Genomic DNA, 16,055 nt, shown 5'->3' on the forward strand with positions numbered 1-16,055 from the left:
GCTCCAGTTCAGAAACTCCAGGGCTGGACAAGCTGCGGAAGTGATGGCTGCGTATTAGCTCTGTCTGTGCCTGGCCTGACTTTGGACTGCTCAGTGATGCAGGTTGAGTGTGCTGGGGCTGTGTGTCCCCATCATGAGTTCACTGGCTCCCACCATGTGGCACCTGCCTATGAGTGCCCTCAATGGTTCCCCCCCCCCAGAATGATTGACACAGCAGCAGATGTGACAAGAGCCAGCTGTGTGGGAGTCATGTTCCACACAAGCAAGCACTCTGAACTTCCTGGATAAGAAAAAGGAAAGTTTTCACAAAGTTAGTTTACTCCTTGACCTCACTCTTGTGTGTCTTCAAGCATTCATCAGTTTATTTCACTTGAAAGGGATGCAGGAGAAATATGGGCAAGTGAGGAGAAAGGGAGAGCCAATGGCTGCGTGGCAAAAAGGGCATTATCCTTTCAGTTACGTTATTGATTTTTCAACATTTATAAACTGCCTTCTGTACCGATTCCAAGGCAGCTTGCCGCCTTAAAAGACCATCAGTAAACACAACGCAGAACCAATAAAAACAAATTACAAGAAGGGCAGATTAAAATACAGCCATGAAGTCAGTAAGCAGAACAGTTCTCAAGGCCAGGTATCAATAACTCTCAGTGGCCTAGGTGAATAAATATGCTTTGAAGAGTTGGCAAACAAAGTTCGTGCCCTCTTTATTCCCAGGCTTGGCAAACCCCCAGATTGCACCAAATACCTGGAGAAGTTCTGTGTTCTGCAACTTTTGAACGTGCTTTTTTGACAGAAAATGCCCTTGCTGGTATAAAGGCAGTGAGTGTGAAACTAGTAGACATGAAGTTAAATGCATGATTGTATTTGAGAAGTCTAGATTTTTGCAGTGCAAGAGAAGATGATCAGGATCAGGACCACAGTTCATGGTGAGAGGATTGAATACTTTCTCTTCCTGTTGTGGTCCCCATGAAAATCTACCCCACCCCACCCCAGTGACTTACTAGTCCTGGAAAGCAACTTTCCATTGGCACTTGTGGGAAAACCCATTGCTTCCCCTAGCCCCCATCTGGGCATCGGACAGGATGCACTAATCCTGGATCCTTTCAACAGGATACCCTTAACCATGGAGGGGCAGGCAGAAGCTGCAACCTCCCTTCCAACCAAGAGTAGGCTTACCCAGTGCCTATCTGCCTTACAAAGTTGTGACGATTGCTTTGAGGTAGGCGAAAACCCAAATGGCGGTGCCAATTTTCCAGATGGGAAAAATTCCTGCCTGGCCCCTAAAACAAACGTTAAATAAGGTGGAGTTCTTGTTATTAAATATACCAAGGAAAAAGCACACCATCGAATTCATGGAAACAGGGCCCTGTCCTGGTTTCTAATCCATAATTGATTTCTGACTTCTGCTCAATGATTGAAACTAAGACCTCCATGTCGAATCTGACTATGGACTAACATGAACTTATCTCTACTTATAAACTCGTATCTCTAATTCTGTAATGAATTCTTGTGTTATACATATCTTTATGAGTTTGTAATCTCTGTTAGAGTTTGTAATCTCTGTTTGAGTTTGTAATCCTTGTCAGGCTACATACTTTTGAATGGATTAGTTTTTGTTACTATTGACTATTGATTTGCGAGTATGGACCACTCCCACTATTGAAACTTGAGTTCTTGGAGTGCTTTTTTCTCTTTTGGTGTGCTGAGTTCTTGGTGTGCTTTTTTCTCGGCCCCTAGAACAGGCGACTGGCTTTGTCCCTAGCAAGGTCGTACCATCCGCAAAAAAAACAACCCTAATCTGCAGGAAGGTGGGTGGAAGAACTGGCACGGCAAGAGAGAAGGTGAAAGGCCCCACAGGCCAGGGATTTATCCCATTATTGGTCAGTTGTTCCTGTGCCCAGGCCAGCACCCCAAAATTCATGCCGCCATTGACTGATTTGGCGGCAGGAGGATGATCTGGCCTGCAAAAGACCAGTTCACAGTGAAGGCCCCGGGCCCACCTGCAAAGCCACTTACCTAAGGAGGGGCAAACGGACTTGCAGTCAATCAAACGCCTGTCAGGGAGATGTGGTAAAATGGAAGCCATTTTGAGGCATGCCTGAGTCAATCACCTGGCTGTTGGTCCAGGCTACAGACCTACAAATTCTCAGGCGTGTTTTCATGTTTCCCCTCAACTTTGTCTCATGAGAGACCATGGCTACCTTTTGTCTGCTGCGTCTTTGTTGTTCCGCATTGCTAAGCTTTGGTTCTGTGCATGTGGTTAGATGGTACAGAAGAGTTCATATTGGTGGCTAGGACACAAATAACCCATGGTGTGTTTTTCTTCTGCCTGCTATCTTAACTGTAGGCCCTTGAGGCTGTATATGGACAGGGTGCTTGTCACGGGAGAGAGATCTGGGTTCAATTTCCGATTATCATTCTGCTTTTCCATCTAGGGGAGGTTTTGCTTTCCAGAGAGGACTTTAAAAAAATGTATTTTATTGGTTTTCCCACAGTAAAACAGTAAACACAAACAAATCAAAACAAATAAAACAAAAGCATGTCAATTTGTCAGTTACATCCAGAGAGAAAATTCCCATCTTCCAGGAGTCAGATTTTAAACCAGATTGGGTTGGTCTTCCCTAGTGAGCTACCAATGTGATCACTGGAGCCAACTCCTAGGGGCCAAGGTCCCTTCGGCACCATAAAATATTTGAGGGGGCCACCACCAAAAGTTGATGGGAATTGCCATTCAAATGTTGTGTGTGTGCCTCGTCTTGTGATTGATTATGTGGGGCAGGGTTTACCTGGGCCCCACCAATGTTTTATTCAAGTTTTATTCAGCAAACTTTTCCAGCAGGGGGCCAGTCCATTGTCCCTCAGACCTTTTGGGGGGCCGGACTATATTTTTTTTTTTGGGGGGGGGGGAAATGATTGAATTCCTATGCCCCACAAATAACCCAGAGATGCATTTTAAATAAAAGGGCACATTCTACTCATGTAAAAATCGCTGATTCCTGGACTGTCTGTGGGCTGGATTTAGAAGGCGATTGGGCTGGATCCGGCCCCCGGGCCTTAGTTTACCTACCCATGACTATCCTTTCCCGCTTTGTTCACCAGGACTCCCATCTCTTTTCCTTGCAAATGGTTTATTCCCTTCACACAGATACTTGTGTGTGTACTTGTGCAGGGGGTGGGAAAAAGGAAGAGGCTAACTAAATCCCACTACCTGAAACAAGATGGAACCAAAATGCATCTGTCTTTCAATATTTACCCTTTTCCAAATTTCGGTACCCAGTTCTCCAACCACATACAAAAAACGTGCATATTTTGTTCATAAAATATGAACATACCAAAGTGCGTGTTGTTAGGGGAAAAAGGTTTGCAGACATGTGCATACGTGGCAAATTTGTGTACAAAACTGTGTATATTAGGGGAAACTCACATGCTGGTGGACTTTCATGAGGAGTTCTTGTTGTTTTTAATTGCAAACTGATGTAGAAATGTAGCAAACTGAACCAGAGATTGGAAAAAAGAGAAATTAACAGAGCCATCCATCCCTAGCAGAGGGTGTGGACTGGCTTCCATAGTTCCATTCAGGTGAATTTCCTGAGCAGTGATATTTGGGGTCATAGCCGGCAAAAGTCCTGAGGACTGGTATATGGCAGAAAGTTGCTGGGGAAGCTGCAGGGGTGACTGTTGGTGTCGCTGTGTTAGCTTTTGTGACTAATGACGTCTTTGTGCCTTTGAGTTTGCTACTGGAAGAAAGTAGGTCAGATCACAACCGCCATGTGGTTGTAGAAGCAGCTGTAGTAAGGTAAAGGTAAAGGTAAAGGTACCCCTGCCCGTACGGGCCAGTCTTGACAGACTCTGGGGTTGTGCGCCCATCTCACTTAAGAGGCCAGGGGCCAGCGCTGTCCGGAGACACTTCCGGGTCACGTGGCCAGCGTGACATCGCTGCTCTGGCCAGAGCCAGAGCCGCACACGGAAACGCCGTTTACCTTCCCGCTGGTAAGCGGTCCCTATTTATCTACTTGCACCCGGAGGTGCTTTCGAACTGCTAGGTTGGCAGGCGCTGGGACCGAGCAGCAGGAGCGCACCCCGCCGCAGGGATTCGAACCGCCGACCTTTCGATCGGCAAGCCCTAGGCGCTGAGGCTTTAACCCACAGCACCACCTGTGTGGTTGTAGAAGCAGCTGTAGTACTGGGACCAAAAGATGGATCTACTAATCTGGCTTGGGGTGGATGGCTGCAGGAACATACCCAGGGGTTGGCTAGGTTGACCCCCACCAAAGGCGCAGGCCAAGGGGGGCAAAAATACATTTCTGGGTGGCTGTTTTTCTAATAGAGAAAAAGGTAAAGGACCCCTGGACGGTTAAGTCCCGTCAAAGGCGACAATGGGGTTGCGGCGCTCATCTCGCTTTCAGGCCAAGGGAGCCAGCGTCTGTCCACAGAAAGCTTTCCAGGTCATGTGGCCAGCATAACTAAACCACTTCTGGTGCAATGGGACACCGTGACAGAAACCAGAGTGCATTCCAGCTGCAGCGGTACCTATTTATCTACTCTCACTGGCATGCTTTTGAACTGCTAGGTTGGCAGGAGCTGGGACAGAGTAACGGGAGCTCACCCCGTTGCGGGGATTTGAACCGCCAACCTTCCAAACAGCAAGCCCAAGAGCCTCAGTGGTTTAGACCACAGCGCCACCCGCTCCCCTTGAGTTCTTTCAATATATATTGAAATAAAGGAGTCAGTATTCGGTAGGCAAGTTTTAGAAGCTGGAGAGGCTATTTGGTAGGACTTCCAGAGGGATGGGAATGGAGACTTCTTTTCTTTATATTATTTTTTACCTCATGCTTTCTCGGGTGAGACTAGGTTGTGTGTGTGTGTGTATGCATGTGTATATTTATATGTTTGTGTGTGTGTGTGTGTGTGTGTGTGTGTGTGTGTGGTCTAAATGTTTAGCATGGAAAATAAGATTTTTTCTTATTTTTAAGAAAATGGTGAAGAAGCATTCCATTCTTATGGCCCTCACAGACATTCTTATGGCCCTTTTCTACACACAGACACATATTTTGCTGCTCTTTTCCAGTGTTTACTCTTGATCTACAAGTGTATGTCAAGATTCCAAAGACTGGAACACACTCACACACCCAGTGCAGGACACACAAACTGTACTACGGTGCAAATGTGCCTGTTTTATATGTATCCTCACAGCTGCCATCTATAGTTCACATCACTCACTGATGAGCATTCAACAGTGGAACAGTCTCCCTCAGGAGGTTGTGGGCTCTCCTTCCTTGGAGGTTTTTAAGCAGAAGTTGAATGACCACCTGTCATGGATGCCGTAGCTGAGATTCCTGCATTTCAGGAGGTTGGAATCAATGACCCTCAGGGTCCCTCCCAATCCTACAATTCTGTGATGTCTGTTTTTCCTGGCAGGTCCTGTCCCTGGGAGCCGATGTCCTCCCAGAGTACAAGCTGCAGGCACCCCGAATCCACCGATGGACCATCCTGCACTACAGCCCCTTCAAGGCCGTGTGGGACTGGCTGATCCTCCTGCTGGTCATCTACACGGCCGTTTTCACACCCTACTCTGCCGCCTTCCTGCTGAACGAAGAACAGGAGGAGAGTCGCTCGGACTGCGGCTACTCATGCGACCCGCTCTACATCATTGACCTCATTGTAGACATCATGTTTATCGTTGACATCATCATCAACTTCCGCACCACTTATGTCAATATCAACGATGAGGTAGTAAGCCACCCAGCAAAGATTGCCATCCACTACTTCAAGGGATGGTTTCTCATCGACATGGTGGCTGCCATCCCCTTCGACTTGCTCATCTTCCGCTCTGGATCAGATGAGGTAAGGCGGACAGTGGTTTTATTCGTCCGCACTATTTTGCCTTCACATTTTGGAGAAATGTTGGGTGCACACACTGGAACTGTGAAGGAGTGTTGTTCTGAGAGAGATGTCCCTATACTTATGGGGTGGGGACAGGGGTGGGACAGAGCTGGGCATACAAATGTCCCCCACAGATCTTTATGGGAATCACAGAAATCTCATGAGGAAAGGAGCTCTTGTTTGTCAAGAGTTCTCTAGGCTTCAGCGTGAAGGGCACCTAACACACTTACAGTGGTACCTCAGGTTACATACGCTTCAGGTTACAGACTCCGCTAACCCAGGAATAGTGCTTCAGGTTAAGAACTTTGCTTCAGGATGAGAACAGAAATCGTGTTCCGGCGGCGCAGTGGCAGCGGGAGGCCCCATTAGCTAAAGTGGTACCTCAGGTTAAGAACAGTTTCACGTTAAGAATGGACCTCTGGAACGAATTAAGTACTTAACCCGAGGTACCACTGTACTTTACTTTTTAAAATAAATTTTGTAAAAATTATAATTATTTACAAAGATTATTATCAAATATCTTTTTTGTCCAGACTAAAACAATAATATAGATAAAACATAGATCCAGGGGAAAAGAAAGAAAAAAGAAGGGGGGAGAGAGAGATAGAGATAGAGATAGAGATAGAGATAGAGATAGAGATAGAGATAGAAGAAGGATTTAAAGAGAGAAAGAAAGAAAGAAACTATAGATTCTTTCTCTGTCAGCTGTATATAAACATTATTCAATGCATCCACTCCAATATAACACCCAGCAAGACTGCTTTCTATAAACCAACATTATCTTCAGCCTTCAAACCCAAATGCCATTATTTCTTTTTCTTTTTCACGCAAAAAATCTATGAGAGGTTTCCAATCTTTAGTAAATGTTGACAATGACTTTTCTCTGATTAAACATGCCATTCTTGCCATCTCAGCTAAGCCTAATAATTTCAGTAACCATTCCTCCATGGTTGGTAACGATGAGTCTTTCTATCTTTGTGCATATAAAACTCTTACCACCGTAATCACATATTGTAAAGGTAAAGGTAAAGGGACCCCTGACCGTTAGGTCCAGTCGTGGCCAACTCTGGGGTTGCGGCGCTCATCTCGCTTTATTGGCCGAGGGAGCTGGCCTACAGCTTCCGGGTCATGTGGGCAGCATGACTAAGCCGCTTCTGGCGAACCAGAGCAGCCATTTACCTTCCTGCCGGAGTGGTACCTATTTATCTACTTGCACTTTGACGTGTTTTCAAACTTCTAGGTTGGCAGGAGCAGGGACCAAGCAACGGGAACTCACCCCGTCGCGGGGATTTGAACCGCTGACCTTCTGATCGGCAAGCCTAGGCTCTGTGGTTTAGACCACAGCACCACCCGTGTCCTTAAATACATATTGTACAGCAATCCAAATTCCCAGATCCATTGGCTGGAGGGGAATAGGATGTGGCAGAAGTGCCTCTCTTCCAATGGAGAAGAGCTTCACAAGTGAGGAGACACATGGAGGTTCCTGATATCCTCATACAAATAACATTGTGCAGCCTCCACATATTGTGTCTTTATCAGCAAGAGCTGGCATTAGATGCTGGAACAAGGCATTCTGGGGATGGGGCAGAGACAGGACCAAACTGCCTTCATTCATCTGAGAGGCCACAGTTTGGTCTCATCACCAGCAATTCCAACTTGGAGATGGTAGAGTTAATCCCTCATCCCCCAGTGGTTTCAAGGGGGAAATTTTACAAAGCAGAGATCCATTGGGACAAAAAAATGACAGGTCCCCATTTCCTGCCCTGGCCAGCATGGGAAAATAGGGCTTTGGAAGTGATGGGCAATGCACAAGTTCACTTGCCGCTGCCACGATGCTGAGGAATGCTCTGCTGCCAACTAGCTATATTTATATAAGGCCATCCAATGACATTTTTTCCTCTAAGGGGCTCAAAAACATAAAATGACATGATAAAATTAATAGCTGGTCCAATAGCTGAATATCAACACCATAACTTGCAGCCTAAATATTTGCAATAGAGAGGAGAGCAAAACCAGATGAGAAAATAATTACAAAATGGCAAAAACAGGTACAGTGGTACCTTGGGTTACATTTGCTTCAGGTTACATACGCTTCAGGTTACAGACTCCGCTAACCTGGAACGTTAGCTGACTGCCGCAGGAACGTATTGGCTGGTGCCAATTCCCCCAACTACCTGTTTTAAATTTATTTTTATTGCATATTTAAGAATCTTTTATTGTCTTTTTTAAAGGTCCCTTAGGCTTGAAACTAACAAAACCAGAAACTTCCCATCCAGTATACAGTGGTACCTCAGGTTACATATGCTTCAGGTTACATACGCTTCAGGTTACAGACTCCACTAACCCAGAAATAGTACCTCGGGTTAAGAACTTTGCTTCAGGATGAGAACAGAAATCGTGCTCCAGTGGCGTGGCGGCAGTGGGAGGCCCCATTAGCTAAAGTGGTGCTTCAGGTTAAGAACAGTTTCATGTTAAGAACGGATGAATTAAGTACTTAACCTGAGGTACCACTGTGTGTCTGTTTTTAAAGGCCCTGAGAGAATGACAGAAGTTTCCCCCTGGTGCCAGAATGGCCAGAGAGGCATTCCACAAGTGTGGGGGGGGACCCACCACTGAGAAAGAAGGCACTTATCCTGTTAGCCACCTACTTCATTTCACTTAGGTGGGGGGATCTGACACAGACCCTCTGAAAAGAGTTTGGGGGCAAGGTTTGGGCAGCCATATTTGCAGGAGAATCCATATTTTCAGGTATCCTGTTCCCAAAGTTACATGCCAGTTATATCAGTAGAACAAAGCAGCTTCCAATCATCCACACTGCTGTGCTTACCTGGAGGAAGAGGGGAAGGGGCTAAAATGCAGGGAGGTCAGCATGGTGTGGGCACAGCAGCAGGAGTACTGGATTGCCCCCCCCCCCGCTTTGCCCTTCCCCAACTCCCTCCAGGTAAACATGGCAGTGTGTCCGGCAGGAGGTCAGGAGTGTGGTCCTATGGTCTATGGATAGGACTAGCAAAGCCTTTGGGGACCTCTGGAACCTGTAAATGGTTTCAGGCAGAATGTGCCAAGTAAGATCAGAATTCTGTGAAAATCTGGCACCGTTTTTAAAAAATGTAAGTTTATCCATGGTTGTTGTGTGTGGTTTTTCCCCTGTTGGAAAGAGCCCTAAAACTCCCAAAAGCGTAGGTTTGGGGCTCAAGAAGTGGTTGCAGGAGTATCATAATAAAGTCTGCACACGGGTGCATTAAGAAATGGAGGGGAAATAAATGAAGTGGGGCTTATAATACACTTCACTTTAGGAGAAATAAAACACCACGGTGACTGTAGAGTAATGGTTTCTGTTTTGGTGTAGTCATGGTGCTTACTGCATTACAGTTTTCAGATTCAGCACCATCCTATCACTCTTACACATTTTTTTAAAAATTGCAAATAGTATTCAAATGTCTTGTTACTCTTCTTTCTTCCTTTCTTCCTTTCTTTCTTCCTTTCTTTCTTTCTTTCTTTCTTTCTTTCTTTCTTTCTTCATCCCCTCTCCAGACAACCACCTTGATAGGGTTGCTGAAGACAGCACGGCTCTTGCGCCTGGTGAGAGTTGCCCGCAAGCTGGACCGCTATTCCGAGTACGGGGCCGCTGTGCTCTTCCTGCTCATGTGCACTTTTGCCCTCATCGCCCACTGGCTGGCCTGCATCTGGTACGCCATTGGCAATGTGGAGCGGCCCTACATGGAGCATAAGATTGGGTGGCTGGACAACCTCGGCGACCAGATCGGCAAGCGCTACAACGACAGCGACCTCTCTTCTGGCCCCTCCATCAAGGACAAATATGTGACAGCCCTATACTTCACCTTCAGTAGCCTCACCAGCGTGGGCTTTGGCAATGTCTCCCCCAACACCAACTCTGAGAAGATCTTCTCCATCTGTGTCATGCTGATTGGGTGTAAGTTCTTCTGAGCGCTCACCTTGACCCAGGGGTGACGGAGGATTTTCCTGCCTGTGTCACATTCCTTTCTGAATATAAATTTACCTGCTCCCAGTAGACTTTCCATCTGGGAAATCAAGAGTCCCTGTAAGAAGTTAAGGACTTATCCCTGCCAGGTCAAAAAAGATTTCTGAATTAGCATATGCATATATCTACACATGGGACACGGGTGGCGCTGTGGGTTAAATCACAGAGCCTAGGGCTTGCCGATCAGAAGGTCGGTGGTTCAAATCCCCGCGACGGGGTGAGCTCCCGTTGCTCGGTCCCTGCTCCTGCCAACCTAGCAGTTCGAAAGCGCGTCAAGTGCAAGTAGATAAATAGGTACCGCTCCGGCGGGAAGGTAAACGGCGTTGCCGTGTGCTGCTCTGGTTCGCCAGAAGCGGCTTAGTCATGCTGGCCACATGATCTGGAAGCTGTACGCCGGCTCCCTTGGCCAATAAAGCGAGATGAGCGCTGAAACCCCAGAGTCGGTCACGACTGGACCTAATGGTCAGGGGTCCCTTTACCTTTATCTTTATATCTACACATAGCAATTGTTATGCAAATCTGTGCCCTTTCCCCCCTCCCCGTTCCCTTTTGGTGATGAACAAGGGACCAAGAACTCTCTCCAAACATCTGTGATGAAGCTTTGGTGCAGAAGTAGCCAGTCTTGTACTCTCCAGATGTTATTGGACTACAGGGTCCATCATCCCTGACCATTGGTTATGCTGGACGTGGCTTCGACAACATCTGGAGGGGAACAGGTTTTCCAGCTCTGCCTTACATTAATAGTAGACATGTTTGTATCGAGATGGTGGAAGTTGGTTACCCTTGGTTTAGGCTTCCAGATCAGGCAACATGGCTCCCAAACAAACATGAACACTGAGCACTTCAATCTTTAAAAAAATGATCCACCATCTCTCTTAGTGTTCACAAGTGATCTCCTGATGAATCTGTGAGCGCTCAGGGCAGGGTCATCATAAAATATTGTAGGCCATATCTGTGCCTACAATGCATGTTGAGGTGGGGCTCAAACACTTCACACTCGGGTACCGCCATCCCAGACAATGGTCCCTTCGCCCCTTAATGCTTACCCATGTCCTCTTGTTTCAGCTCTCATGTACGCCAGCATTTTTGGCAATGTCTCTGCCATCATACAGCGCCTGTACTCAGGCACGGCTCGCTACCATACCCAGATGCTGAGGGTGAAGGAATTCATCCGCTTCCACCAAATCCCGAACCCACTGCGCCAGCGGCTTGAGGAGTATTTCCAGCATGCTTGGTCCTACACCAATGGAATCGACATGAATGCGGTGAGTCAGAGATGATGTAGGTCGTGTAGCAAAGACCTGGCCTTGGAGATGAGAGATGGTTAGCTATGTAACTGGACAGCTCGATAGACAGCCTAAGATAGCTAGGTAGATAGGTTTCTGCAAATTTCAGAATACACCTGGATTTTACCCAGGTTCCTCCCTTCACAAGATTGGCCGGAACTCCTTGGCTGTCCAGTCTGCCTCCCAAAGATCTCATAAAGTACCGTATTTTTCGTTCCATAAGACACACTTTTTTCTTCCTAAAAAGTAAGGGGAAATGTCTGTGTGTCTTATGGAGCGAATGCATGGTCCCTGGAGCCGAATTGCTCAGGGGCAAAAAGCAGATCATGCAATGGCGCAAAAACGTGGTTACAAAGCACGGATCCACATGGATTCTCAGGATTTTTGCATTGGGCTACCCCAAACTCACCGTCAAATCACATGTCTGTGGCCACAGCATGAACCACAAAAATCATACATCCACTGTTTCGTTCCGAATATTTCTTTTCTCTTGTTTTCCTCCTCTAAAAACTAATTGCATCTTATGGTCAGGTGCATCTTATGGAGCGAAAAATATGGTATATTCTCATAAAGTGTAATACTTGACAGCCAGGGCAGAAAATCCTCACAAGATTGACAGCAAAAAAAGAAAGCAATATTTATTTATCAGTCAAAAACAGAAGACTGTTTGTGGTGGGGTGTCCTCTGTGATTTGGTGTTGAGAAGAGGAATTTTTTACATTTCCTTTTTTTTTTAATTGATATTTTATTAAGATTTTTTAGCAGAAAAAAACAAAAAGTTACAATACAATAAAAAAAGAAAAACACAAGAAAAATACAAAAACCAATATCCAACACAAAACAAATAAAAATAAAAAAGTAAAAATCCCTCTTTTTAATTTCTCACCGTTCATTAACTTATTTTCCTGACTTCCTCACACCTCCCTTTTTTGTATTCCATTTAGAAATTGGTTCAGCAAATTCATACCCTCTTAATTTACCCTTAATTATTTATCCTCATATATTATAGCTTCAAATTTTCATCTAATATCAATCCATTCTTGCATGTTCTTATTAGGAATTTTTTACATTTCCACCCTGCTTTTTCACTTCAGAGAAAGCACGCCAAGGCAGCTTAAGGGGCTTGGTCTCAGAGATTGCCACTTGAAGGACTGTGTTGTAAATTGTACATTTATGCATGCAAACCAGATACATTTGTTGACCCTTAAAAGATGAAGAAGTCTGGCAGCAGCATCTAAAGTACAATCCTACGTGTGTCTCTAAAAAGTAAGCCACGTTGTGTTTGCTTATTTGCTTTAAGCATTTTTATGCTGTTCTTCAATCAAAAAAGACCCCCAGGGCAGCTTACAGACCAATGAACAAAAAAGAAAGAAAATGAAAGAAGGACAGTCCCTACCCTGAGGCCTAGAATAAAAAGGCACGGGGCAAAATTTAAAAAGAGAGGAGGAAAGAAGAGGAAGAACGCAAACTCCGTAACACTAGTTCTTAAAGCTCCAAAGTTGTTACAATGGCCAGCTGGCATGAAAACTGATCCAATGGCCAACTCAGTTAGAATTCTTTCCAGCTTTTGTAGGACAGAAGATTTAAAATACTGTATATGATATATTATACATTTTTTAATACAAAAATTTATAAAAAGTGCATACGACAAGCACCACCTTAGAAAGCGTTCACCCTTCCCTGCTACAGGTATGCGTCTTACAACATAAATCTTGTGTGCAAAATTGGCAGATCAGTTAATCAACCAAAACTCGTGTACTCAATCCGTTAAAAATCATTTCATCGAACTGCAGCTCTCCCATTTTTTAATAAATAAAATAAAATTAAGTTACAAAGGAAAGGCTTATTAAACTGTTTTTCTATCGGATGTAAATTGGAAGTTTAAAAACAATGGAATCTGCACGTGTCCTAAAACCTTTAAAAGGTTGTGTTTGTACTCATTGTAGGGACAAGTCTATGTTGTAGTTCATATGTGTTTTGTATGGATCGAGGCTGAATTCGGAGGCCGTTTGCCTACAAAACTGCCTTGATACCTGGTCAGCCTTTATTGTGTAAGCATTGTGTTTGGCAGCCACATAGTAATGTCTGAAATCGTGTGTGAAGTAAGATGCAAAATGGTTTCAGTATGTGTGGAACTCAGCCCAGATCATAGCTGTCAACCGTCCCTTATTTGGCGGGAAACTCCCTTACCCAGCGCTGTGTCCCGCTGCTGTCCCTTATTGATGATGTCCCTAAAATTCCCGGGTTTCATGCTCACCCGGCTCGGGAGGGAAGCAGCGGATCGGGGTCCGCCGCTGCAAGAGAGAGAGCGCCCACGAGTTGCCGCGTCTCCGTCTCTCCTTTTCCCCCCTCAGGGGTGCATCGTGAGGAGACGGGTGGCGGCAGGCGGGCAGGCAGCCCCTCTCTTGCGAGACTTCCGCCATGCTGCCAGGGGAAGCCGGAGGCGGCGGCGGCTGAGGAGGTGGCATGAGGGAGGAGGAAGAGGAGGGGATGGGGAGGGACGCAGAAGGGCGGTGCTTCAGCGGCCGCAGCAGCGCTGCAACCGCCTCATGCCAGGCTCGCGGGTGGCGTGGGCAAGAGTCTCCCTCCCTCCCTCTCTCTCGGGCGGGGAAGACCCAATGGAACTCCTCGCGCCAGGACAACGGCAGCCCCGACATGCTGCTTAGCATACCCTCCAACCAGTGCGGCATCTTTATGTAGTGATTTCCCCCTCTGCATCCCTTTCATAACTCTATTTTTATAAATCATTTGTCCATCCATAGTTCAAATTTTTACTATAAGTTTTCTGTCAATCCTACCAATGTATGTAACTCTTGACAATAGCTTTTCAAATAAATTATAAACTTTCCCCAATCTTTATTAAAAGGGTCCTTTTCCTGGTTTCTAATTCTGCCTGTAAGTTTTGCCGTCTGGACGTCGTTCATCAGTTTTGTCTGCCACTCTTCTTTGGTCGGAGTTGTAGACCCTTAGGATCATGTAGCCCAGCCCCCTGCAAAACACAGTCAGTGGCAGCAAAAGCAGCATGGCTCCATCAGTGGTGGAATGATGTATAAGCTAAGCAAAATCCCTTATTTTGGCTGCTGATCCCTTATTTTCGAGGCTGCTGGTCCCTTATTTTCAAATCTGTAAATTGACAGCTATGGCCCAGATCTATTCAGTCTATATGCTAACTACGTACACATTGATTGTGTGAATTGGCTTGAAACGTAACAAGATGGATATTGGCAACAAACAAAATAAATAGTGCTGGAAGCAAACTAAGGACTAAGTCGGCATCTTCATCCTCCCATTGTGGCTGCAAATCCTAGCCAGAGAAGCGTAATTTGAGGGGACCTTAAAGTGATGTTAAGAGTCCCCCGGTCAAGCAGACATGCCTTGTTGAGCCATTTCGCAAGGAATGACATTGAGGTGGAAACCTAGAAGCTATAATTCTAAGCTGGGTCTGCTTTTTCCTGGGTGTGAGGAAGAGGCTCCAAAGCCATATTGATCCAGCTTTTCCTCCACATGGCTGGTTGCTAAGCAAAAACGGAATAGGATGGTGCCTAAATAAACTTCAATCCATTTTAATTAGTCTGTTGGGAAAGGGAGTGAAGGGGATCAATAGCAAAGCGCAAAGTAGCGTTTGAAGAGGAAGCCCTCACTATACATCCCTTGAAGGAAGGCAGAGCAGTTCTCACTTGGTGGTGGTGGTGACTTTCCACATTACAACCTAAGGCAGCCTTCCCCAACTCGGTGCCCCCACTTCAAATGTTTAGGGCTACAAATCCCAGCAGATCCAGATACCACAATCTTGCTAGTTGGGGTGGCTGTCTAGAACTGTAGTCCAGAACATCTGGAGGGAACAAGGAGTGCATTCATTACTAATATGGAGCAAAGGAGATCCCCTGTAATAATGCCAACTGCATTAAAAAAAAAAAAATTATTAGCAATTTCAACATAACAAATTATCAAACCATATAATCACATACATTATCTCCCCCCCTTCCCCCCCACCCTCCCTCCTCCCCCCACCAGAGACTTCCCTCAGCTACTCTTTGATTTCTCAGCACATATTATTCTCTGCATGTTATAAAATTGTACATATCCTTACATTATCTATCTAACATAGATAATAAATTCGTGTGTGTTTATTCAAACACTGCCAAGGAATCCAGTTCATTTTGTTGTCTTTTTAGGTAATTTGTAAAAAGCTCCCATTTTTCCTTAAAGTCACAGTTGTCCTTGTTCTGCAATTTATATGTCAATTTAGCCAACTCTGCATAGCTCATCAATTTTTCTTGCTGCTGTTCTTTTGTTGGGATTTCCTCATTCTTCCATCCTTGTGCTATCAAGACTCTTGCCTCTGTTGTAGCATACATAAATAAGTTCTTTGTTTTCCTTGGCAGGTCTTGTCCTGCAATCCCTAACAGAAATGCTTCTGGTTTTTTTTACAAATGTCATTTTAAACATTTTTTTTCAATTCATTATATATCATTTCCCTTTTTTTTTTTTTAACTTCTCTACATTCCCACCACATTCCCATAAAGCTGTGGGATAAAACTTGAGTTATGACTTCCAAATGTATGATTTAAGTGGGGGAAAGCAGCAATGTTTAAATTTGCCAGAATAACTCTGCACTTTATTTTGCAGCATTTTTTGAATGAACTAATCTGGATTGTTTTGTGTGTGTTTGTTGCAGTTGTTTTCAGGTGTGTGTGTGTGTGTGTGTGTGTGTGTGTGTGTGTACACACCTAGAAGGCACCAGGTTGGGAAGGACTGCTTTAAAGCAAACTCTTGGAAAACTGACTAAACCGAAAACCTTAATTCCAGTTTGCTACTCAATTATGCCCCTCCCCCTGCAATCCACGGATTGTCAAGATGAACCATATGCATCCATCTTTGTCAATA

The 16,055-nt window shown here is 45.2% G+C and overlaps 1 protein-coding gene across 5 annotated transcripts in view; it reads left to right on the forward strand.

Annotated features, from left to right (window-relative positions):
- Positions 1-16,055, forward strand: part of KCNH6 (potassium voltage-gated channel subfamily H member 6) — a 126,152-nt gene that overhangs the window by 94,840 nt on the left and 15,257 nt on the right. For all 5 annotated transcript variants that reach the window (XM_079949292.1, XM_079949296.1, XM_079949294.1 and 2 more), the window contains 3 exons: positions 5,419-5,844; positions 9,415-9,814; positions 10,949-11,148. In XM_079949292.1, the coding sequence (XP_079805418.1) occupies positions 5,419-5,844; positions 9,415-9,814; positions 10,949-11,148 (1,026 nt within the window). The remainder of the gene's footprint in view (positions 1-5,418; positions 5,845-9,414; positions 9,815-10,948; positions 11,149-16,055) is intronic.

Source organism: Podarcis cretensis, assembly GCF_951804945.1.
Source record: "Podarcis cretensis genome assembly, chromosome: 13".
Lineage (NCBI taxonomy): Eukaryota > Metazoa > Chordata > Lepidosauria > Squamata > Lacertidae > Podarcis > Podarcis cretensis.